General features: G+C 31.5%; 3 protein-coding genes across 3 annotated transcripts in view; 2 read left to right on the top strand and 1 right to left on the bottom strand.

The window, feature by feature from the left end:
• The window catches only part of Dhpd (Dihydropterin deaminase), a 159131-nt gene extending 133702 nt beyond the window's left edge, over positions 1-25429 (top strand). Inside the window, exons 2-9 of the mRNA XM_026641798.2 lie at positions 17352-17473; positions 17695-17955; positions 18561-18779; positions 22840-22947; positions 23044-23151; positions 23612-23777; positions 24702-24848; positions 25140-25429. Of these exons, the coding sequence (XP_026497583.1) occupies positions 17378-17473; positions 17695-17955; positions 18561-18779; positions 22840-22947; positions 23044-23151; positions 23612-23777; positions 24702-24848; positions 25140-25369 (1335 nt within the window). The 5' untranslated portion in view covers positions 17352-17377 and the 3' untranslated portion in view covers positions 25370-25429. The remainder of the gene's footprint in view (positions 1-17351; positions 17474-17694; positions 17956-18560; positions 18780-22839; positions 22948-23043; positions 23152-23611; positions 23778-24701; positions 24849-25139) is intronic.
• On the bottom strand, positions 200-8784 carry LOC113401777 (cysteine sulfinic acid decarboxylase). Its single transcript, XM_064218071.1, has 8 exons — positions 8615-8784; positions 6837-7024; positions 5935-6157; positions 5591-5842; positions 5398-5462; positions 4602-4791; positions 3621-3854; positions 200-495 (listed from the first exon to the last, which is right to left on the bottom strand). The coding sequence occupies exons 1-8, from the start codon at positions 8720-8722 to the stop codon at positions 304-306; spliced, it is 1452 nt and encodes a 483-aa protein (XP_064074141.1). The 5' UTR covers positions 8723-8784; the 3' UTR covers positions 200-303.
• LOC113401779 (adenylate cyclase type 10-like) lies at positions 10402-16231 on the top strand. Its single transcript, XM_026641805.2, has 4 exons — positions 10402-10734; positions 10813-15532; positions 15604-15768; positions 16037-16231. Exons 1-4 carry the CDS (start codon positions 10436-10438, stop codon positions 16229-16231), a joined length of 5379 nt encoding a protein of 1792 aa, XP_026497590.2. The 5' UTR covers positions 10402-10435.
• Positions 25430-26094: the final 665 nt, after the last annotated feature.

The raw sequence follows: 26094 nt of genomic DNA, 5'->3' as shown, positions 1-26094 counted from the left end.
CCTATTGATTACTATAGAATGATTACTATAGGGATAATTAAAATAGGAAAGAATTAAAGTTTTATTTTAGTTTGATTAAATTGACAGTTATATCTAACAAAATGAACGCCTTACAAATTTTAAACACATTCCGTATATCATTATGATTGCTTTTGTTTAGACAAGTTTATAAGTAAAATATTACAAAACCGCAAGGCAGTCAGCCTTCCTGTATTATACATCTTATATTATAATTATTATATAATCTGTGTACTATAAATGACATATAAATTTAAATCTTAAGTGTAAATCTATGACTAGATGTTAAAGCATGGATAGTGTCACCATTTCGCCGCAATCTTCAATAGATTGTAACATGTCCAGAACTTCCCTTTCTTCTACTATCGGATGAAAAGTAAAGGCAAGTCTGAAGAAATTCTTGTGGTGACGTAATGGGGAATAGGCCACCATCAAACGGGAATTTATCGTAAGAAGTTCCTTAATTTTCGGTGTTATCTGAAAAAAAAAAGTATTAAATATCATTGTTAAATTACTGTTATCTGTTCTCTGTTATTTGTATTAATTTATAAAAAAAGAAACTTTATTTAAAAAAGAAATTTTACTATGCATTTAATTATTTTCGAAATTTGCAAACGATCTTAGTCATTATAACGAAATTAATTAGTATATTATAGTATTGTATTTATGAATTGAATATACATATTAAAAAAAAATGCTAAGCATGCTAGGAAACGGGCCACTTATGATGGTAAGTGGTAACCACTGGCCATAGAAGCTGACTCTGTAAGAAATATTGACCACTTCGATGTCATGTCTTACTACCCGTTTCTCCACTGAATCACTCACCCTACAAATCCAAACACTACAATGCTAGGTATATTGGTGTATGCCGGTAGAATATGGGATGAGAGGTTGGTAATTACCCAGACGGACTTGCACAGAACCCTAACACCAAGTAATAATGATTTAAAGGCTACGTTATGAAACCCTTTTGACAAACTTTCACTCCCAACAACCAATATAAATCATCAATTTGCCAAGTGTGCAAATTAGACCATAGCACATAAGTGTATACACTCGCTTAGTACGAGGAGACGGTCCGTGACATTCGGAGTGAGATTATACGCTGGACAACGGAGAGGAGTAAAGCCACCTAACTCTAATGTGCTAAGATATTCTTGACAGAAAAACTCATTTACTTTTTATTTTCACGACCTGAGATTCGAATTTAGAAGCCAGCTGTTACTAATGAAAAAAATATGATTTACTAGTTTCCTTCCACGGCCCGTGTGTAGGGGGTGGAGGGGGTTATACGTGTTTTTTAAATTACATATTTGATGATTGGTTAATTAGATAAAACGTGAAAGCATTTAATAGTAATAAAACACCCAATTAAAATAAATGATGTATTAAGTTTTTATGAGAATTTAAATGCACTATTTTACGACCCATAGCAATAGCAATATACATTATGATAATTACATATATGTGCATAACCACATATAGTATGACTCATTATGTTATCTAACATTCATAGTTCAAAGGTTTTTGATATTCAATTGACATATTAATACATGTTGTATGTACCTTCTCCTCAACGGGAGAGGAGGCCTTAGCCCAGCAGTGGGAAATTTACAGGCTGATTATGTATGCAAATGACAATACACATGACGAAAATAATACTAATATAATTGCCTAGGTCAACATATAAGGAGTTGATTTATATTTTGACTTACAGTAACAGTAACAGCCTGTAAATTTCCCACTGCTGATCTAAAGCCTCGTCTTAGGTTTTGGAGAAGATTCCACTACGCTCCAATACGAGTTGATGGATACACATGTGGCAGAATTGCGTTGAAATTAGACACATGCAGGTTTCCTCGTGACGTTTTCCTTCACCACCGAGCACGAGATGAATTATAAACACCGATTAAGCACATGAAAATTCAGCGGTGCTTGCCTGGGTTTGAACCCGCAACCATCGGTTAAGATGCACGCACAACCACCAACCATCTCGGCTCCCTTATTATTTTGACTTGGGATCTGGAAAACCATTACTCCTCGTTTTCATTGTCTAGGAAAGGGAAGCGTGATGTCGTTCTGGGTGCCAATTCTACTAACAACTTGTTACTTTACTGCTATCGAATTGAAACGTTATCATTGCCAGTCTCAGTTTTCCTATTCTACTCAAAATCAAAATCGAAATCCAGATCATCAATACTCATCATATACTTTATTCAAGTAGGCTTTTACAAGCTTACAGCTTTAACAAACTATATTAAGTGAAGCTACCACCGGTTCGGAATGCAGATTCTACCGGGAAGAACCGGCAAGAAAGTAGTTACTCTTTTTCAACATTTAACCCGATCCCGTTGTGGTTCGGTCGAAGCTGGATCAGAATATAATCGGTTAAGAAACGATTAATCGATATAATTAATAGAATTGGCCCTCAGATAGGCCAACCTGTTTTAATTTTGTAAAGAGCGGAAGTTAGATCCGAATAGAAGAACCGAAGAATTCTCCCCTGACCGATTTCGGTTTTGGTGGCCAATCTCAAAGACCAACCAACTACGCAAGACATATTACTGCGCACAAATGTTTGGCGCCAACATAGTTGTACTCTCTATTCCCTCACTCACTTGCTCGGAATATTTAAAATCGACTGAATTTTTTTATATAAGAAATGGTCATCTGTTTCGATCCGTCTGATTATTTGCTTACAAATGTGTCAGAAAAACTTACGAGTAAAATCTGATCTAAATCGGCCACTATCATATCATTATCATTAATAATTGTTACAAATCAAAGCTAACCATAATTATAGAATTGCTTAAATTTATATATATTTATTTATATGTATAGTTAACAGACAATACAACAGAAAATGCAATCATCTCCTCTCATCCTCTCTATACATGGTCGCTCTGCGAGATTGTGTATAATATTACAAGTAATTAAGATATTAATTAGAAAAGATACATATAAGTGATTTTAAACATTATTTGTATCAATAAATGGCCACGGAAAAATCCGGTTCCGAAAATTTGCCGTCGTTTGACTAACCTATTATAAAATCCTTTGGTTTGGAAACAATATCGGCAATAGAATGGTTCACTACTATTACGAATATATAATGACATATAATGTATTTGAATGATAGTGTGCATTTATTAAAACAGTCAGATCGCCGCCACCGTCTCTGCGATAAATTGAACGACATATTAATTCAATTTAATGTAAAACGATTGAAAATAACTTAAAAGAAAGAAAATAAATAAACGAGCGAATACACGCATTAAAACCTTGGACAAAACATGTACCCACTTTAAAAAAAATGACTTCCAAAGGGCGAGACAGAAGGGGTATTACGTAAGATTATTGCTTGTAATGTTTTGATCATGCATAGTTTTATCGGTACTAAGATTAATGCAGAGCCATCTGTTTGGGTACCCACTCACAAGTTATTCTGCGGTACATGAATTATAATTTCTGGGTGGGTTATATATCTTAGACTCCAAGTGTCTGGCGAAGATAACATCTTAGAATTAGATGTAACGTACCATCTGCTCGTCTTCATTCCTAAAATAAATGAAAAAAGCTATAAAACTCTTTCTACTAACCTTATGCATTGTATCCCACCATTTATCATCTTCGTCCGCATTTCGCATGAATTTGGGTATGTACCAAAAGCAAACATTTGGACACTGTAAGCATTCGGTTACTAGTCTAAAGCCGTCCTTACGAGCAACTGCGCCTAAACAAAACTCAGCTATCTCCATGACATGATCTGTAAGTTTGCCGAGACCTGTGTCGCTTCGAGCTTTCCATATCATCCACAATTTAAACGCGTCGATCTGGAAATTATAGGTGTCAAATTAGTTTAAATCTCTATTTTTAATACATACTAGTTAATAGTAATAAAAGGTACCACACATTTCAGCAATATGGTAAACAATTTTGCAGTATAAATTAATATTTATGCAGCGATAACAGAAAATTATTACGAGCAATTAAAAATTATTATCGAGTACTAATTAAGCATTTATAAATACATTTATCATTTAATAAATGTCTCCGTTCTGATATCGTAATTACATGCCGATGTGAGCTGACAAATACTTGTATGAAGGATATTTAGTTTACTGACATTTAAACCGTAACTTAAGATATATAGATAAATTGTAGGTATATTCGAATTTATGCACACAATTTCAATACTGCAGGTTATTATACGTTCTCTAAGAGAAATTCATTACTTTAGTGTCAACACAAACGGCTAGCGTTAGAACTGCACGTCAGCTACAAAATTGCATGTTTAGTGTGGTTGGAATAACTGCATCGAAACTGCAAGCCGATTGCGCAGTTTGTTCAGAGACGGAAAGCTTTGAATTGATATATTAGGTACTTTATTTTAAAGGTTTTATTACATGCTATTTTTTTGGTTTCCTTCTAACAAACCGTTTTTACGTAATATACAAATATTACGGAGCGTCACAAGAATTTGTGTTGCCACTTTTCTGAAGTAAATAAAGTATTTTTAATCAATTGAAAATGTTGCTATTTACAAAAACAATAATCTATAATAATGGAATATTTTATACCTTTCTGCCACATTGTACACTCTTGTCCCCGGTATCGTAACGCACATCGTAGAACTTGTCCTGTTGAAAGAGATATTGTGCGGCGGCAGCATTCGCTTCGTGCAACAAACCTCTATCTCGGAGAAGAAACGCCGAACACTGTAATGGTACCCCCATCATTTTATGTGGATTCCAAGATATTGAATTTGCACTGAAATTGAAGTAAATACTTGGTTATAAATCATTATTTTAAAAAAATGTAATAATTTTTATAAGGAAGTGATGTTTGATGAAAAAGTACATGAAAATCAATGAACTAACATTGAATTACTTATTTATAATAAAAACAAAAATACTTTTTTTTGACATTGTCATACAATTATGAGCTATATTCAAATTTCGAGTCAATCTCATCAGAAAACTCGTTAATAATAATCAATAACAATATTTCACCATCAAAAACATTTCCCAAAGCGAGTTATGAAGAAACGTTTAAAAAAAAAAAGTCAAATCTAATTCTATTAGAAACATAGTAAAATTCCTTAAACATCTTACTACTGAGCAAATACATGAAGTAAGCTTGGTTTAGAGATACACACATGTGAAAGTATTTAATGCGATGTACCTAGTTTTTAGTTATGATATTATCTTGACCCCAGAGCAAAGAATTAATTATAAGCAGAATTAACTATGAAAAGTATTACTATCTTCGGTCTAGATCCAACTTGTTCTAGACTTGACCATACTAACTCTTAAAATATTAAAATTATTCAAAAATACTTTAATAATACAATGACTTAAACTTGATTGAACCTACCGTTCAATTCCTTTCAATTTGTTCTTAAATTTACTTGACAATATTAAACTTCCGCCCCAACACGCCTGAAACATTTAATATAAAATTAAAATTATTATATATTATTATTATTTACTTTAAATATTTAATCGTAGGTAACTATCTAAGTGAATCCTGTTATGAAGACGAGTATAGATTTATCAAAACAACTTACATCAACGTGCATCCAAATCCCGTATTTCTCGCAAACATCGGCAACAGCGTCTAAATCGTCAATAGCTCCGAGCACTGTTGTGCCAGCAGTCGCGTTCACTAGTACAGGATATCTTCCCAGCGCCAACTCCTTCTGAATAGTTGCTTCCAATTCATCTATAACCATCTGACCAAAATCATTGGTTCTTATAATTCTAACATTGTCTGTACCAAAACCGAGCCAATGAGCTGCTTTCATAATTGAATAATGACTCTGAAAATAATGTTCCAATATTGAATTATAATATTTAAAAAAAAATACGTTCTTGTAAAAATATTTAAGAATGAAACAGCGAAATTTCTCACATCTGTAGAAGAAAATATGACCATCTCTGGAAGATTACGCATGCCTTTAGCCTTTATTTCTGGAAATGCTTTAAACCTCGCAGCTACCAATGCATACAGCATTGAAATACTTCCTCCGGGACTAAATATGCCATCGCCGTCGGGAATACCAAATAACTTCAGAATATGTTTGATAATTTTCATTTCCACGAGTGTGAAAACGGGAGCTACTTCGAACGTGTACCTGAAAAGCGTATAAAAACTTATACGTACAATAGATACAAAAAACGCGGTTCGCTTTATTGTTTTTTTTTATTATTTAAAAATTGTTTATGCTACGTATGTCTTCTTTGTGTTAAAGTAAGTTCTTTAGAATGGTTACTAACTAAACCAACCGAAAATATCATACAATCGCGCCAAACGATTTTTGCCTGAACCTCGTATATTTAGTGCTAATAAATTAAGGCGAAACTCTACGGTAGGTATGAAAAGTGCTTGAATTGGGACTATTTTCTATTCTACATGACATTTTATATATATCTTGTTAATATAACCTTGAAATTGAAAGCTTTTGCGGTGTAAATGATTTTGTCAATCAGTTAGTTTATTCGTGATTCAGAGGTCGGCAATGGCAACGCAAGAAAGCTTATGATTTAAACAATATATCTCATATGTTAGTGTGATTATCCCGTTTAGCTAATAAACTTATCTCACTCATCATAAAATATTAATTTGAACAAATGAGGTATGCTGTCATATTAAATCCAACATGGCGGACATGATTTGCATAATACGCTAAACCACAAAAATAAAAAATTGTAAAATATATTAACATTGGTTTCAAAAGAGATGTGTTGATTTACAGATTGAGATTTTTTTTTTTATATACGTAAAAAATAATCTTGCTATATAAATATACTCACTGACTCGTGTTAAAAGCCTCAGCGATCCAAGATCCAGCGAGGCCATAAGGATCCGTTCCACCATATAATTGGTTCCTAAAAGTTGTTTTGTTCGTTTTCACGCTATACTGCAGCATCTTCCGAACGGATCGCTCAAGTTCGCAATCACTTGTCGGTTTCGAGATATCCAAATCATCGCTTAATAGTTCCTTTGAAAATATTTTTTATATTAAATACCAAGTTACTGTTGTTTTAAAGATTGTTCCACATTGTCAAAAGATCAATAATATCATAAGCTTTTTTTTTTTAATTTGTTTCTTTACTAATGATCCCTTGGTTTTTTTAGATAATAATCTTTATGAATATTATAAAGAGATACAATTTTTCTGTTTGTATATAGTGGCTAATCTCCGAAACTAATAAGCCAATTCTAAAAATGCGTATACTGGTTGTAAGTTACATTTTCCACAATCATTTATTACAGAGTACAAAGTATGAGTATGAATATAATTCATATGATATCATTTTCTTTGATAATAAATTGCACCCAAACGAAGCTGGGCATGTCGTTAATAATAAATATATCTACTAGAGGGCTCTCTCTATCCCTACTGGTCCCTAGGAGTCCGAGGAACAGCAATCCCACACGATAGGAAACTGTATTATTATCATATCTATAAAGGTTTTATCTTATTTAACAACTACTACACCGTATACAAATTATTTTTACAGAGTCATCCGCTAAAGTCTCCACTCATATCCATACATACAATGAGATTTAGACATAAACAATTTCACTACTCTTTTATAAAGTTATATTCCTAACAGAAACATCAGCCACATCAGTCATGTACGAAGCATGGGCCGTCACAATACCTTACTTAATACGGGCCTGAGAATTTCTTGACAAAAGTCCGCAAGTTTTTATAAACGTGACTCGGGATTTCAACCGAGAACTTCGAGACTAGCTAAACTTCTTCCTTATAAACTAAGTCTTTTATTATACATACATACGCTATACATACACATATACGCTATTAAATGATATAAACATACAATGTTTTTAATAAAAGTAAAAAGTAAAGTAACAGCCTATAAATCCCTATAGTCTCACGGCTGTACTCAGGTCCTCCTCTCCGCTTGAGGAAGACTTTATTCCTCCACGTTGCTCTAATACGCCTTAGTAACAAAATTTTATTGAAATAAGACACGTACAAGTTTCCTGACGATGTATTACTTCACGACCGAACACGAGATGAATTATAAACACAAATTAAGCACATGAAGATTCAGTGGGGCTTGCCTGAACCCCCAATCAGCGGTTAAAATACACGTGTTCTAAACACTGGGCCCCCTGGGCTTTTGTTGTTAATAATGTTACTTTAATATATAATTGTAACAAATAAATAAAAATAGAGAATAATAAGTATTTATTATTCTCGGTTTCAACTAATTTAAAATGCAGGAACTAGTTTTAAATTGTTAGACAAGTTTTTATATGGAATTATTGCATATACAATTATTGACTAAATAAGACAGGATTAAAAATATTTTTCTCATATTTCCTGCAGAAAAAAACGCTACATTATTGTTAGTTTTATATTTAAATAGTTTAGTCTTGTTGTATTGGAGATGAATTGTATTATTTTCTACCAAAATATCGTTAGGGCAATAAATATTTAGGTCAAGAGAATGCATGACTTTAAACTAGTTACGAAGTATGCATTGCATACAAAATAGAATCAAACGGTCGTAAAAGTCAATGTATCCGTTTTTTTTATTTATATGTAATTCCTCACCTCTAACTCCTTCGGATGCTTAAAATCAATTAGCGGTACATGGTCAGCTGTTTCTTCTTTCACGATACCAATAACTTTATCCAGAAATGAATGTCCATTAGGCTCCATGTCGAAAAACGCAAAAAAAAATTGTTATAATTTTTGGAAATCTTTGAAATACTTTCCAATATTTTTAATATTAGAAATATACTAAACTTATAACGTAAAATAATAACTAGATATACGTGTGTTCGGTACGTGGAGTACGCGTGACTGTCTGTCAGTCAACGCCACTAGTATACTGTGCAACTTTAAGCTCGGTACAAACAGACGAGCGAACATGGACAAACAACGACTTCCGTAGTTTTATGATTTCTACAAACATTCTAATTGTATTCATTCAAGCATACTTAATTATTATAACATTGATCTTCGTAAAATCTACATTGTGAACCATTGATAGTTATATTTTTAAAATAATCTTGTAGAATGTCGATTTAAATGTGATTCTAAAAGCCTACTAAATAAAGTATATTTTCATATTTATCTTCGTGTTCGCCTGCGCTCTATATAAAATACACAGCCTTAACAAGTTGACAATAGTTAACAATCAAATAACACTTATAATAATTATGTATTTATTTGTTATTTATGTATTTCCAAGCATTAATGAGTACTATATACTACAATAAGTAAACAAGGAAACAATATCTCTAATTTATCGAAGAAATTATAAACACGAATAAATAATAATTAATTGATGTTAAACTGACACAGTGGAGTATTGAACCCTTTATAACAATTTATAACAAAAAAAAACCTATCTATATATATATATATATATGTTTTTGAACGTTGACGAGTTCGTTCATCTGGATCCAATCCTGAGTGCATAATCAGTTCATGTTTATCATAAAAACTCATTGCCATCGGAACTGGAAGGTCACATGATTGTTACATGTGAAATTTAAACTCTTTAGGACAAGAATTCTAATTCAGCCTGCAATTTTTGACCTAAATCGCAATTTAAATAAAAGCTTATAGAAACCGGATACGGAACGACGACTTGGGTGACAATTCTACTAACAAATTGTAACTTTGCACTAAGCAATCTGTACACGTAATTAATGTATATATTTTATCTTATGAATGACGTTTACGATTTGACATAACACCGTCTAGATGGTGTTATGTCAAATCGTAGACATTTCTACATCGCGATGGCAAGATTCGCTAATTCTTTATATGCTATGGAAAGATGAAATTAATATGGATGTATGCGGCACCTAATAGTTTTATTCGTAAACATTGGTGTAGTACAGCATCCTTAGGATCGAGTGAGCTAGTTGTTCACAATCAATCAATCCAAACGTAATCGCCATTTTCCTATTGCACTTTCAGATTATAATCGGGATTGTACCGTAACAGGTATATATTTAAATAGAATTGGCCCTTAGTTATGATTTAGATTATGATTATTTTTCGTGAGAAATTGGATCAGAATAGAACCGGGAACAAATTATAGCCGTTATATGTTAGTAGAAATATCCCTGTGTCTTCCAAAATAGTTTCATTGCCACGTACTGTTTATAATTGTACATAAAATAACGATTAAAATAAACTTACTTACTTCTAACTTTCAAATATTATAGAAGTAATAATAGATTACTAGATTTTCCCATAGACAACTTACTACTTTTTACTGATGAGATATATTTCTAAAAAATAAAGTCATTTAGTATCAACAAGTCAAGACCAATTAGATTTTATCATGTTTTAGGTTAAGTTTAATCTGTAAATCTTTGGAGTTTAAAATAAATTTTAAAGTGCAAAATAACAAATATGAATTTCCGGAGATCACGCACACGATCACGTCGAAACTCTATGAACATAATGGTAAGTACAGAAAAATGGCGGACTTATGGGAGAAAACTATCGCGTAAAGACAAAGAATATCTAGAAGAAGATTCTGTGGACGATTTACCGCAAGCATGTGAACTCAAAGATTGGTTTGAAGAATTTTTTATGCAAAACAATGCAGAAAACGATCAATCCGATCAAGATGTTGAAGTAAATCTAACGAAAAAACAAACATTAGTGCTCTCCACTTTGGTACCTGACGAAATACTTCTTATGAAAAAGTAATATCTTATAATATTTATTGCTATAAAATTGCATAGCCTATTTTCTGATGTTTAATAGTTTTATTCGATTTGCAGTTTCAGTACAGGGGACCCGAAAAAATTCGTAGGCGTTTTGATGATGGCTGATGTTTCAGGATATACAGCACTATCTGAAAAATATAACAATACTGGAAAGGGTGGTACTTATAAATTAACAGTGACATTAAATACCTACCTCGGTTCTCTTATAGAAGTCATATATAGTCATGGTGGAGATATAATAAAATTTGCTGGAGATGCATTTTTAGCCCTCTGGAAAACTGATAAACGAACATTTTTATCTCATACGATTCACACAGCGATTACATGTGCCCTTATAATTCAGCATTCTTTTGGATCATATGAAACTGATGTCAAAGTAAATCTCAAAATGAAATTGGCTATATCGGCTGGTAATTTAATATTTGCTCCTATTGGGACTGGAATAGATATGAATTATATAATCATTGGCTTACCCGTCATTGAAGCAAAAGTTGCTGAAAGTCTCTGTGCTTCCGGAGAAGTAAAGTTGACGCCAACTGCGTGGGGACACTGCTATTCGAGAAATTATGATCACTTCATCGATGGTGATAGTCATGTTACTATAAAATCCATTCTGTATGATCCACGTGAAAATGACGTAAGTAAACCTTTTCCTGGATTCGGAGCTATGATCAGACAAGCCAACAAATCATTTATTACAATAGAAAATCTACCAGACCATCTTTTAGATAATGTAACTAAAGGAGGTACAACAATTTCAAAAGCGAATGATTTATTGACATTACGTAAAACCATATTAATGGCAAAGGAAAAAAATATAGGCTCTGAAATAAGAAAATTTATGATAAGACCAGTCCTAACACAAATCGATGCGCATCAACCTTTAGAATATCTGACTGAAATGAGACAAGTTTCAGTTTTATTTGTAACCCTCAAACCAAGAGAATGTCCCTTCCCACAACTAATTACAATAGTTAATAATTCATATCAAATTAGTTGTGAAATCGTTTACAAATCTATGGGATGCGTGAATAAAATAATTTTATTCGACAAAGATATTATGATATTAGTAATTTTTGGATTGCGAGGATTCAAGCACGAATCCGAAGCACAGGCTGCTCTAAAATGTGCATTTAGTATAAAAAAATCCGTTTCAGCTCTTGACGGTGTGATTGAAGTATCCGTTGGTGTCACTACTGGTCAAGTATATTGTGGAGTAGTTGGACATCCATTCCGCAGAGAATTCACCGTTATTGGCGCCACTGTAAATAAGGCCGCTCGTTTAATGTGTGGATTTCGAAACAAAATAACATGCGATGAAGCTACTTTTGTCAAAAGTAAAATGTCTAGTAATGGATTCACTCTTCAACCACCGACTGAACTAAAAGGAATAGTTCATCCAGGTAAAATTTACGAATACACAGAAGAAATTAGAGCAAAAGAATTATATAACATACCTTTGACATCACCATTATTAAATCGGAGCGATGAAATGGAGTATTTCGAAAACTGGATCAACGATTATTATTTATCATTTAGAGATTTTGATGCCTTATTACTTATTGGGGAAAGTAGAATAGGCAAAACTAGACTTCTGCAATGGATGGCTCGATATGCAAAAAACAAGGATCTTACTGTCTGTCATCTTAGCTTAACTTCAATACATTCTGCAACACCGTATTTAGCATTAAATCAAATTATTGAACAAATGCTAGAACTTGACAAACCAATTATTGGATTTGCAAAAGAAGAAAAAATTGTCAATCTCCTTAGTTATTATTGTGACGAGTTGTGTTATTTAAACAATGTTCTAAAGGTTAGGTTTGCTTATCACGAAGAATTTTCTTCGCAGAATGAAATTTTACGAAAAGAAAAAGAAAAAAATATTTTCAAAAAGTTAATATTTTGTCTGTCAAGAACATATGTAATATTTTTAGACGATTTACAAAATTTAGATGCATTCTCCTGGGATTTTCTTGCAATTATGATCGAGAATATGAAAATATTTACTGTATTAACCGTAACCAGAGGAAAATTTTGCAGTGTACACAGTTGGCTGTACAATGTCTTCATTAAAAACAATATAAGAAAGATTATTTTAGGTACCATCAGTTCTACATGGATCATACCATTGGCTTGCCAAATACTAGACGTACAAGCTGTATCAGAGGATCTATGTAATGCCCTTGAAGCGAAATGTACAGGCATGCCGGGTCTCGTGGAAAGTTTCATTGTTCACCTTTTTTCAAATGGTGCTTTGAATATTATGAAAGTTCGTGAAAATGAACTAGAAACCTGGCAAGATGAGAACTTAAAATTTCCAGACCCTAATTTATTACGTCCTATAGCAATAAATGCAAACGATCAACCTCTTTTAGATCAATTTATTAAAGAAAACATTACGGAAGAAATATCGATATGTTTTGTGATACAGAAAGATCAACTTAATATAGATATAAATGTACAAAATGTAGACGCTCTTATTATGATGCAAATAGATTCATTAACCCCTTATCAGCAACTACTTTTAAAAATAGCTTCTGTAATTGGAAATGTATTATCAAGACATCTCTTAGAAAATATAATGTATGAAAATAATCCTTTAACTACAGCAAAAGCTATAAAAAGACTATTTGCAATGCGTATTTTATCCTGTGCAAATAGTAGATATAATAAAATGGCTTCAACTGGAACACTTATATCTAATTACTCAGTTGATTCAAATTTGTCCTGTGAATGCTGTTTTGATTATGACTCTGATATGAATGATGGCTTACCTAAATATGCTTTTTGTAAGGTCATGAAATTCAGGAATAAGAATTCAAGAAAAACTTTTTACGATTTATTACCTCTTAATCAGAAAAAAGAGTTTCATTTACGCATTATTCATTATTTAGAAAACAATAACCAAAAATGTCCTGATTGTGGTGGCACAGTTATGATAGTACAATCTTTATTTAATTTGCAACCAAATATAATTACATCTATTGACAATCAATATGCGAATGAAGAATACCTTGAAGATAGTAAAAGCGACTCTTACTTTGAATTGCAATGTGAAAAAGAAAACAAAATTCCATATAACAGTCATTCACTACGTGACACAAAATCTAGTTCATTAAATATGTTAAATAATACGGTAGACCCCAAACAAGATAGCTTAATAAATTCCGGTACAAAGTCTAGTAAAAGTGAAACAACGTTTATAAATGTCTCACAATGTGCGCCAATTTTAAAAGTAAAGTCAAGCTATGAAAATAATACTGATATTCGTAGAAGATCTACAAAAAGAGTTACAATGTCAAATATTTGCAAGACAGTCAACTCAGAAACGTTTAAGGGGAATTCTATATTTGATAATTTAAGAAGTGTAACAGAGGCCAAAACAACAAAAGATTGGCACAGTTTGGGAGTCATTGATAGTGAAGATAAACTAAGAATAACTAAAACAGAAAAACAGAAAAAATCATTTTGTGTAAATTTAGAGAAAGGAGTTTCGAAAACTGATTATAGCAAATGCACATGTACTGACATAAATATAATCATACTTGAACAACTTATACAGCATGCCAAAGAAGCTGAAGTGAAATTCAAAGTGATTGATTTTCTTATAAAATATAGCTATTTCAATGTTTTAGAGAATAATTTTGAAAATGCATTACCAAAACTTGAAGAAGTTGAAAGTATTTGCCTCGATAAAACAGTTTCAGATATCGCAGATTTTGATAGGAAAAGATTTCTAGGAAAAATATATTCCTTGAAAGCAGCTTCGTATTTAATAAGTGGTAGACCTATAATTGCGAAATTAAATATTGAAAAAGCTGCTAGGATATACCACATGAACTTGAAAAAAAATTCCAATTTCTTACAAATTACGACATTACTTAAAGCTGCTAAGTTAAATCGCAAAAAACATCGTTTACATAAAGCACTCATCCAAACAGATACAATTTTTTTCTTAAACGTTGCAACAGTGCTATATTCCACTTTGGACGATGAAAACACCTCTAGAATAGCAGCACTTCGGTCTTTATACCTTGTACAACGAATTGAATGTAGCGTTATAGATTTATGTGATACATTAGCCAATATGATCCAAATGGAACTCGATCGTGGAATGCCGGAATTAACAGTTGATCTGGAAAAAATATCATATAATTGCTTAGAAAGCTTAAAGCGACCTATTAAAGCCGATGAAATGTTCGCTATAGGAAAATTATTATTCGCTATTTTTCGTGCACGTACAGCACGAGGTCAGATAGCATCTGCAATTCGATCCGGGTTTCGAGCTCTTGTAATTAGCCTTTTTTTGCATGCAGACAAAATATCAATAGATATCATCCCTGATCTGTTCTATCTGTTACTAGCACGGTGCAGAATTGAGGAAGCAGTCGAAATTGTAAATTTACTTTTAAAATTAGGTAAAAATCAAACAACTCTTGAATGCGAGACTTGGTATTACGCTCTTTCTCTCGACTTGATATTAGATGCTGGTTTTCAGCTAGAATCACCATACGAAATTAGTCGTTTTGCTGAGTTTTCACTTCATAAAGGTAAAGCAGCAGGTGAAAGCCGCCGTCGACTTGTTATAGGCTTATGGACTTATTGGTTAAGAACAGATTTTGGGAAAAAAGCTAAACGATATGAAAATGAAGCTTTAAATTGGTCCACACGTGACAATGAGGATGGATCATTAAAAGCTATTATAAGTGGAATAAGACTAGCAGAAGCAATGTTAGAGAGTTTAGCTAGCAAAGTAGATGACTTGAAAAAGGTATTTTTACCGATTTGAATTTAATGTTAGGAACATATGACTATTATGACTCATTCGTCAAAATATTTTAGGTGGTTGATGTAATGGAATTACGATCATTGGCTGATCGAGAACTGGCGGAATTAGAAAGAGATGCACGTAATTTACGAACCATTTATCCACGGTGGCTTTTATTAAAAGCAAATTCTCTTAGATTATCGGGGCGACTGACAACAGCCACGATTATTTTTAATCAGGTGTGATGTTTTTGACAAATATAGTTTTTTTTTTTTTTTTTTTAATAGATCAAACTCTGAAAAGGCTTATTCCATCCCACTGGTCAACGGGGGTTTTATGGGGTGAATACTCATTTACTCGTGGTAGATTTTTTTGTGATGATTACTCGAATTCATCTTAACCATCAACTAAATTCTATTCACTTTAGCACCAAGTTTTATAACAATTTTATTAACGAAATGTAAGTTTGATTCTGTACCGTAGATTTGATTATCGCCAACATTTTAGGCAGTTGAAGAGGCTAGGCGAATTAATAATCGTTTAGAACAAGCTACGGCCCTTGCAGCTACCTCTAATTCAATATACTGGATTCAAAATGCCCGTTCCGGTAATTTTTTACTTTGGAATATATTGTCAAACGAAAATACAAAAACATCCTGGCATCATTTTCTTTATAAAATCTTAACTAATCGAAATGTTTAACATTATTATCATTGGAATAACTTATTCCAATTTTATTAGGAAAGCAAAATTATATTTGTAGCTTAATAAAGAATAAATTAGTTACAGTACATTTTTGATTTTCTTTTAATTTCATTAAAATTGTATCACCAATGTAATCACGATATATATTCAGCATGTTTAAGTGTAAAATATATTTTTTTGCATTTCACAATCACATATAGGATTCAATGCTAATATTTTTTCACTGGTAGAAAGCTATATTATTCCTGAGTGCTATTATATTATATTTATATCGTATCATTTTATTTATTAATCAAAACATGGACATCTGCAAGCCTCCTGGTGTTGCAGATGTCCATGAGTGGTGGTAATCACTTTCCATCAGGTGAGCCTCCTGCTCGTTTGCCCCCTATAACATAAAAAAAAAAAACCCGTGCGAATCCGGGACGGGTCGCTAGTTTAATATATTATAAATATAACTATAAAATCGTGAGGCACATCATTGTAATAAATATTTTTGAAAGAGAGTCCGCCTTATGTATTATATTTTTTCATTAATGTTCAGTTAAATAAATAAAACACAGACATTTAATTTAAATAGAAAAAAGAGTACAAACTGAATGGGATTCATTCAAAAGATCTATCAGCCACCATTCAGTTTCATCATCAATTCCTCGTCATCAGGTGAAATAAATAATTCTTGTTAAGACAAATCTAATGAATTCAAACTCGATAGGTCTACTAATAGGCAATTCATGGTCGCCCACGTTTCAGTTTCAGAAAATATAATTAATTATGAATATATATTCAGTTCGAATGAATTTATTTTCTTAAATTCATGATAATTATTATAATAAAGAATTATTACTATATAATATAGCAGATTTATTATGATCCATGTTTTTAATTTTATTTCATAGATTCTTATTTTTAAATATAACCTTAATGGCAATACTATTTACCTTTAAGGCAAAGTTCGAGTTGGTAGCACAGTAACACTGCTAATAACTATCATCTGTTTTATATACGTGAACGTGACATTGGCAGATTCAGTATATTCGCATATCGCGCTCAGCGAACATAATCGTTGGTACGCGCCAATTGCGCGGGAAAAGAAACATTGAAATAATATATTTAGTCAGTGACTAACACATTTTAACTAAAATGTCTAATAAAATTATCTTTGTTGGAGATATAATATTACCAAATTTATCAAATCTTAAATGTATTAGTGCATATTTAATAGTTGAAAATGGATTGGTAAGTTTATCGTTAATCCAGGTTGGAATCTTAACAAACTTCTTAGATAAGATGTAGTATTTTTGTCATAATATTACTAACACAATTTTTTTTCCAATAACCAAAACAGTTAGTTTAAAAATAAATACTTTCCTTATTGTACTCTAGTATATTTTTTTAGAAATATAATTTAAACTATTGAAAATATTTTAAATAACATGAACAAAAATATTTTATTCCAGATAACTGAAAGAGGTGCGAAGGATTACTTCTATAAATACCAGGATAATTTTATTAAAAGGGGTTACCAAATTAAAATACTAGAACCTCATCAATTTTTGATGCCGGGATTTGTTGACTGCCACACACATGCACCACAGTTTCCAAATATTGGTCTTGGTCTTGATCGTCCTTTACTTGAGTGGCTTGATAAATATACATTTCCTCTAGAAAGTCAATATAGTGATGAAGAATTTGCCGCTAATGTTTATTCTAAAGTTGTAGTAAGTATGTAAATAACCCATTCTAGAATTCACAATAAACGTACGAAATTGATCGTTAATTTCTCTAAGGGTCGATTATTAATTTCATTTTAAACACCTTCAAACAATACTAAATAGTGTAGATTTCATTAAAGATTTAAGAAAAGGGTATTATTTGGAGTTTGTATGCATCATTACTAACTTTAAGAATAAATAAGAAACAAAATATTTTTGTGCTGCTTTTATACCATGACAGTTTTAAATAACTACTGCTGAGGATACTACGGTGTTGAAAGCCTTGACATAAACAAATTATATAAAGCATGATGTTTTTTATATCTTAAGAATTCTGTGAAGAGTACCATTTCTTCACTATGTCTACTTCAAAAGTATGACAAACAATCGTATAATAGCTAAACCAAGCTAGTGTCTTTTGTATTTGTCTGCCACTTGAATTTCATATTTCTTAATAATATATTCCATTATTTGGCCTATATTTAAAAGCATACAAAACAGTTAGATTATTATTTTGCCGAATTACATGGTCAGAGATGATCTTATCAGTTATGTATGTTAGGTATCAGCTTATAAATTTTTAAAGTGTTTGTCAATTAAATATCTTTTAGAAAAGGTTGATCAACAATGGCACAACAACAGCATGCTACTTTGGAACTCTCCATTTAGAAGGCACATTGGAACTTGTAAAGAGTGCCATAAAACAGAATCAGAGGGCCTTCATAGGCAAAGTTAGTATGAACATTGAGAATGACGCAGGATATTATAATGATACTGAAAAGGAGTTAAGAGAAGTTAAAACATTTGTTGAAAAAGTATTTGAGTATAATGTAAGTGGTAATTTGAATTATTTAATACTATTTCTCTTTTTAGGATTAATATCCTTTATTCGGTCATGGCAACCATTTTCAAGGAAGAATAGATAATAATTAAATGGTAACTATTTATAATACTACAGAATATTTTAGAGTACTACATGTGTTTCTGCAAACACAGCTGAAAATTATATTCCCACACTCACTTAGGATATTCAAGTAATGTTACTTTTAGATGAAAATCAAGGGAAGCATTTAACACTTAAAAGTAAATTTTATAAATTGTTTAATATTATTTTTTAATTTACTAAGGCAATCGGTTTCTATAATATTCATCTAGGTTATTTCTTTTTGGAAGTCCTTTATATTGTCTAAGATTGGATATTTGCTATTTGAAAATTTTATATACTAAGTCAGGACAAACAAGAGAATGAGGTAGAGAGTATTTACGGTTCAATACTTTTATTAAATAGTTTATGGAAAAAGACCACATCATGTATCTTTCTTTGACAAGCCTGTGAGGACATTTGGTAATGTTCTAATCTATAGATATAGATTCTATTTCATTTAGATTTTACTGTTTGGGATATGACTAAGAAATCATTTTCGAATTCTCTTTAATAGATATACTTTAAAACCGGCCGGACAAGGGTGTTAAAAAGTTTCTTTTTTGTAGAGCATTTTTTAAACTCTTCCAAATTCTTAGAACGAAGCCAAGAATTTTGAAAACTTTCGATGAAATGTACCATATCAGGTCATCGAATTTTAGCTGAAAATGCATTAAAATATTTAAGTCACGAAAATTGTCACCACAAATTATATTTTGTCCATCGATATGGTAAGTGTCTTGTAGTATTATATCGTCTAGATTGTATGTAGTAGCATTTTTAATAATAACTACAAATTTATTTGCTTAACACCTAACTGTATAATCTTAAATCACTTATAATTTTTAAAAGTCCAGTTCAGTTCGTATATCGGTCATAATTTTTAAATTATTTGCAAATAGGTAAAAAACCGTGTGTGACGTCATTTATGAAGATATTGAAAAGAACTGGACCGAGATGAGACCCTTGTGGTACTCCTGACGTTGCCATGAGCGAATTTTATTCAAATCTGCATACCTATGTGTATTATATAAATAAGACTTAATCCAATGAAGTAAAGAGCTACAATCTCCAAATACGGACAACTGATAAGGTCGAAAGTCTGTGTAAATTGCATCAACGGGTACTCGTTTGTCAACAAATTTAGTTAGGGTTGTAGTACCAGATTTGTGGTTGTGGATCTTATTTTAGTAAAGGCGTGTTGGTGATTGGTAATGTGTTGTTTGAGATGCCATGTTAGACGTTCTTTTACTAATTTATGAAAATTTCGTATTACGAGTTTGGAGGTTACCAAATGCCTAATCTCCGGATTATAAAATGGCTTTAGCACATCTTCTGAAAAATAGGCTATTGCAGCGACCTTTACTCTCATCAAGCGATTTTAGATCACTAAGTATATCATCATTGGAGAAATAAAATTGGACAATGCAGAAGATTTACTAAATTTACTATGAATCGTGAGGTATTGATATCTCAGAGACAAGTATTTTTTGTGAAATATTCAGTCAGTCAGGAAATAAGTTACAAATATCACGTCCTCCTGAGGGAAATATATAATTTTGGTGGATTTGGGCCAAAATGCTAGCTTAGATTTAATAAATGACCAAACAATCTTGGTAAATTTTCGTAGCACAACACTTTCAAGACTAGTTAAGTAATGTTTAATTCCAAGCCTATTGTTCTTAAATTTTTAAATATCAAGAAGTTCCAAGGATTTTTCGATTATTTTATTTTATGGTGGTATTTCTTTTTTCTCTACAAATATGTTTTAGTTCACGTAAATACCATGAGGGATATATCATATTAGGCATTTTTAATAGTATATGTACTATAAATAATATTTCTATTTAAAGCATAAAAAAAATACCGTATAATTATGTGCATGTTTTAACTTCGTACTGACGATTACAATACTAGTCAGAATTTTAAAAAAATCTAGTTTCTCATGTAGATTGTTTTGTATATAGTGATCAATAAGTATGATTAGAGAACTAAATCTAAACTTTTAATATACTATTACATTAATAACTAACACTACTAAGATTAAAAACTCCAACTAGAAATTAATATTTGCTCATATTTTTCAATCAGTTTTTGTGTGAAAGAGAGGGTAAGTAGATTACGCACAATTCCGTTTTTTTTTTACATATATGCTGACGGCTGCTGAGTTAACGGCTAGCCGTGCTGACTTTAAATGTTTTAATACAGCTACAAAGTCTTTTCCCTCTTTGCATGGTCGTCTGTCAGTAAAATACTTACCATCAAACGACTCTGAGATGTAAACCCTGCTATTGAACCAAATTTCTGTAAAGACGGTTACACATTAGTTCTTTAACGTCATAGTATTAAAAAATTCAATGGATTTGGTTTTCAAAACCTCGTACATTATGTTGATAGTTGAAAAGAGGAATTAAATGTTAAATTAAATAAAAAAATATTAAACGCTAGTTTACGTTTGTGTATTACGTTAGTGTGCAACAATTCTGAACTTAAATTAACCCTATCGATAGGACGATTCAGATTTTTGGAATGAATCGTCCGGATGATTAAATTAACTTAGTAACGTAGTCTCTTAAGAATCGTAGCATCGGAATATATGTATAGAATATGATTTTCCTCGATAAAAGGGATAATTAACACAAATTGGAGTATTAATTCTTGAAATTATTGCAGTTCAACCATAAAACCCAGCTTTATTATAGATTAACATTATCATTTATAAATGTATACAGATAATTCTTGCCATACATTTTAATCGGCTTCGTATAATAAATAAAAATAATTTACTTACTGGTTTTTAACTGCGGAGAACGCAGATTAATAATTTATAGGCAATAGTTATTACTGTATTCATAAATAATTCATAGTATAAGATTATTTGTAATAACTGCATAGAATAAAACAATATTATACCTACTGTTGGTACTTGTAATATTTTACTGCAGAGATACCTTCCAGTCCATACTGAGAAAAATTGTGAACTAAGACGAAATTATTTCGTGACGTAACCTTCGATTGGGTTAAATTTACAGGTCTACCGGCAATGAAGAATATATGGCTTGATTTATTTTTTATTTTAGTGGGTTATATTGTTAAGTTTACACGACAAAAAGTTTTCCTCAGGAATATACTTCTTTCTTACAATCGGTATTAATATTCATTATCTGTATCTATTTCGAACATGACCCTGGGTCAGCACGTCGAATACAATAATTAAAAAAGCAATTCAAGTCATATCAGTTTTTTTTTTTAATACGTTGACCTTATTTATACAGCTGTTGGTGAAAGTTTCAACTACTAACGTCCCACTGACCGATTTCGGCCAAAGTGCCTATTTTTTAAGGACTGGTCAGCTGCACAGGACATGTGCACAGGTGTGAACGCAAACTCAAATGCCCTTTCTATACTGCAACGAACAATCCAATGGGATTACAAATTGGACACGACTGAAGTGTTTGGTGTTTCTTTTAAAGACTCATACCGAGAAAGGTATGAGTCTTTAAACACTGCCATTTCCAAACTTCTAAAAAAAAATAATATTTTCATTGACCTAAACCGGCACAACCAAAACATCGCAGCCTAATAAGCTAACCACTAGCATTAATAGGACATCCTGACCAAGGGGTCAGAATCGATCCTGGGACTTTCTGCCCTGGGACCCAAGGGAGTCATTGTCGTCCCCACTCCTAGCACAAGTGATAGCTTAAAAGGAGTGGTAAATAGAAATGTTAGTAATTCCTTAATTAATGTGGGGCATTGCTAGTATTCTTAAAAAAAAAAGTTCAACGAACTAGTCAAACTTTTCTAAAGAAATGAAATAAAAACGGCTTTTTATATCGTATAATGTAATATCACAAACTTTGACAGGATTACTTTGATTTGGGAGGAGAGAGTACACTAACTCAGACAGAGTAGAGTAGAGATGCACGCATGGACGAAGAATATATTACTATTTTAAAATATTTCAGAATGATTTAGTTAATCCCGTAATCACTCCAAGATTTGCAATCAGCTGTGATAATGATCTAATGAAGAAATTATCAGTAATAGCAAAACAAAACTCATGCCTTATACAGGTGAGAAAAACTCTTATTTTACGTACTTATATGTTTAATTCAATATTTATAAAAGGATTCAAAATATATTAATCGATTGTTTTTTTTTTTTTGCAGAGTCATATATCAGAGAATAAAAAGGAGATAGAATATGTGCTGAGTACTAATCCAGAATGTACGAGTTATTCTGAAGTTTATGGACGTTGCGGCCTTTTTGATAATAAGGTAATAAACCTTGAACTATTAACGCACGAAGGCGCGCCCCTCCATTTTAAATTATTACTGTCGGCTGTCATGAGTGTGAGAGTGAGATGACTAAGCGTAAAGAGAGCAACAAATACAAATTTGATTATATTTTTTAAGTTTATTCTATTAAAAATTCTATTTAAGTCTATTAATATTATTCTAATATTAGGTGGGTGTAGAAAAAAACGTGTTCGACATTCGCCCAATCTTGCATTCGTTGAATGACTATAATATTAAATGATATTATATTTCAATTAAATATCTACAAATGTAAATACTAATCAAATATAACGTACCTAATCCTTTTCTAATGAAAGGGCTCCAGTTTATATATACATATAACATAAAATTATATTAAATACATCAAAAAGGTTTCCTTTACAAAGCACATTTCTAAATTTTGTTAATTATTGTTATCATATATATTTCTTGTTTCAAGTGCATCATGGCTCACGGGGTGCATCTGAGTGAGGAGGAGATTGATATGTTCGTACGTAAAGGCGCATCCATAGCGCACTGTCCGGCCTCCAATACCAGGCTCAAGTCTGGACTCTGTCCCGTGAGGAAATTACTCAATTGTGAGGTCAAAGTCGGTCTCGGAACTGGTAAATACTGACTATTTTTATCACATTTTAGTTATATACTAAGAGATCTAACTTTACATCTATACTAATATTATAAAAGCAAGGTCTCTGTCACAGCCAAACCTTTGAAGCAAATTTGATGGAATTCGAAATTAAAAGTTTGAACTACAAGGAAAGATTAGGGTTTTAATGGTTGGCTATAATATATTATGGTATTGAAATACGTAAATATTTAAATAACAATTGTGTATCGATAAAAAACTTTTTGTTTTGACTAGATTTTTTTTTATCATCATGGTTGGGTAAAGATTATATTTTAAATTCAATTTAAATATAGTTCGTAGCATGGTAACAAACTACCCATTACATTTATAACATCTGTCGAATGTTCTGATCGGAAATTGAAATCTGAATCGGAAATATCCAAAAAAAAATTTACTATCCGACAGCACCGGGAGGTTAATTAGGCTACATATATGTATAAAATTTAGTTAAGTAGTTTTAAAAAAAATTAATACCTCTCATAACTTATTTACAAACACATAACTTAATTTTTTATACTGGCAACATTTTTTGTGTAGTAAATAGATTTGCCTTTTTTAATATTTAGCAACCAAAGTTAAATATTTCTTATTCCAATTTATCTTATATGTCTTTTTAGAAAACTATAGTCCAATCCATCCATAATGATTGACCTTCATCATCATCATAAGTTAATAATGTAGTTAATTACTGAGTTTCTTGTCGGTTCTTCTCGGTAGAATCTACTTTCCGAACCGGTGGTAGTTTTACATTTAATTCAGCACTTCACATGACGATTCAAAAGTGCTTCTATGAGCTTTAAGTAATATTTTGATTTGATTTAACAATCTTAGTTATTTCTTTATTAGAATCTTTATTTATTTTATTAAAAAAATAATAATATTGTAATCACAATTTTTGTAGACGTATCAGGAGGCGATAACGCGAGCATATTGGATGCGTTGAGACGCGCAATGGACGTATCCGAACATCTCAACCTGTTGGGCGGCAAGGAGTCTGCGTTAAATTGGAAGGAGGCCCTATATCTTGCCACGCTGGGTGGAGCTAGGGGTTAGTTATTAATAATCTACATAAAATCTTTTTCGAAATTATTAACATACGCTATCAAACTACTTTAAATTATTTGCCAAACAGAATTTAAATTGTTTTAAGCTCTAGTTCTTCATATTTTTATTTAACTCAATAGATTTATGTAAAATGTATTAATATGTAATGTATTATTTATATAAAATTACATTATTTCTGTTATTTGTTACTAATTAACCTATACATTCGGTTTTAATCCAACCCTATTCTATATTGTGTATTAAACTCAGCTTATCCTTAGTATTATTATTTCAGCTCTATTTATTGACGATAAAATCGGACGTCTCGAGGTAAATCAGGAATTCGACGCATTACTCATAGATTTGTATTCGAAGAACAGCCCCATAGATAAGTATACATACTCTGTGGCACACGGAGAGGAGGAAGAAATTTTGGAACGAGTTGAGAGGTTTGTTTACTTGGGCGACGACAGAAACATTGTACAAGTGTATGTTAAGGGTAAAAAAGTTAAAGATATTTTATAAATAGGTATAATAGCTATTATTATAAAAAAATAAATGATATTTTGTATAATAATAGCTCTAGCCTATCGGTCTTTATATACAACGAATTTATTTACGTACAACTTTGTTTCTATATATATAATAAATTAATTATTACAGACGTTTATATTTAAAAAATATATTTGGAATTAAAATTAGTAAATTTGTGACATTCCGTTAATGGCCCGCAGATCATACATAGAGCTGTCGATTGGTACATATCGAAATTATTCGACTAATATTCATGTTTATTTTATTATAAAGTACCATCTAAAAGGGAATTATTTTTAATGAACATACCAAGTGACATACTTTTTAGTATGTATATTATATTTTAAGTTTATTATTACTTAAGAACTATTACTTAAATTAATATAAACACATGATTTATTATGTCTCTATGATGTATTGCTTATTAATAAAACTCTGGCGGAAAATACACGAGTTTCTTGGAGAAGTCAATGTAATACACGCAGCAAACTTCTAGTAACACCTGTTCTCAAATCACTGCGGTTTTCCTGCTGGAAACCTATTGCTGTGTAAAATATCGTATGTGACAATTTTAAATTTAGTATGTATTGTGTATTGCTAGAGGGTCTAAAATAATTTTAATTGCTTGCAAAGCTGGGCAAATTTATTTTTTTACTGTATTTACTTAATCACAGAATGTAAATAATAAATATTTTTTTTAACAAAAACTTTTTTAT

The sequence above is a fragment of the Vanessa tameamea genome, chromosome 20, assembly GCF_037043105.1.
Source record: "Vanessa tameamea isolate UH-Manoa-2023 chromosome 20, ilVanTame1 primary haplotype, whole genome shotgun sequence".
NCBI classification, from domain to species: Eukaryota; Metazoa; Arthropoda; class Insecta; order Lepidoptera; family Nymphalidae; genus Vanessa; species Vanessa tameamea.
The sequence above is the reverse complement of the archived record's forward strand: the minus strand, read 5'-3'. Positions and strand labels throughout refer to the sequence as shown.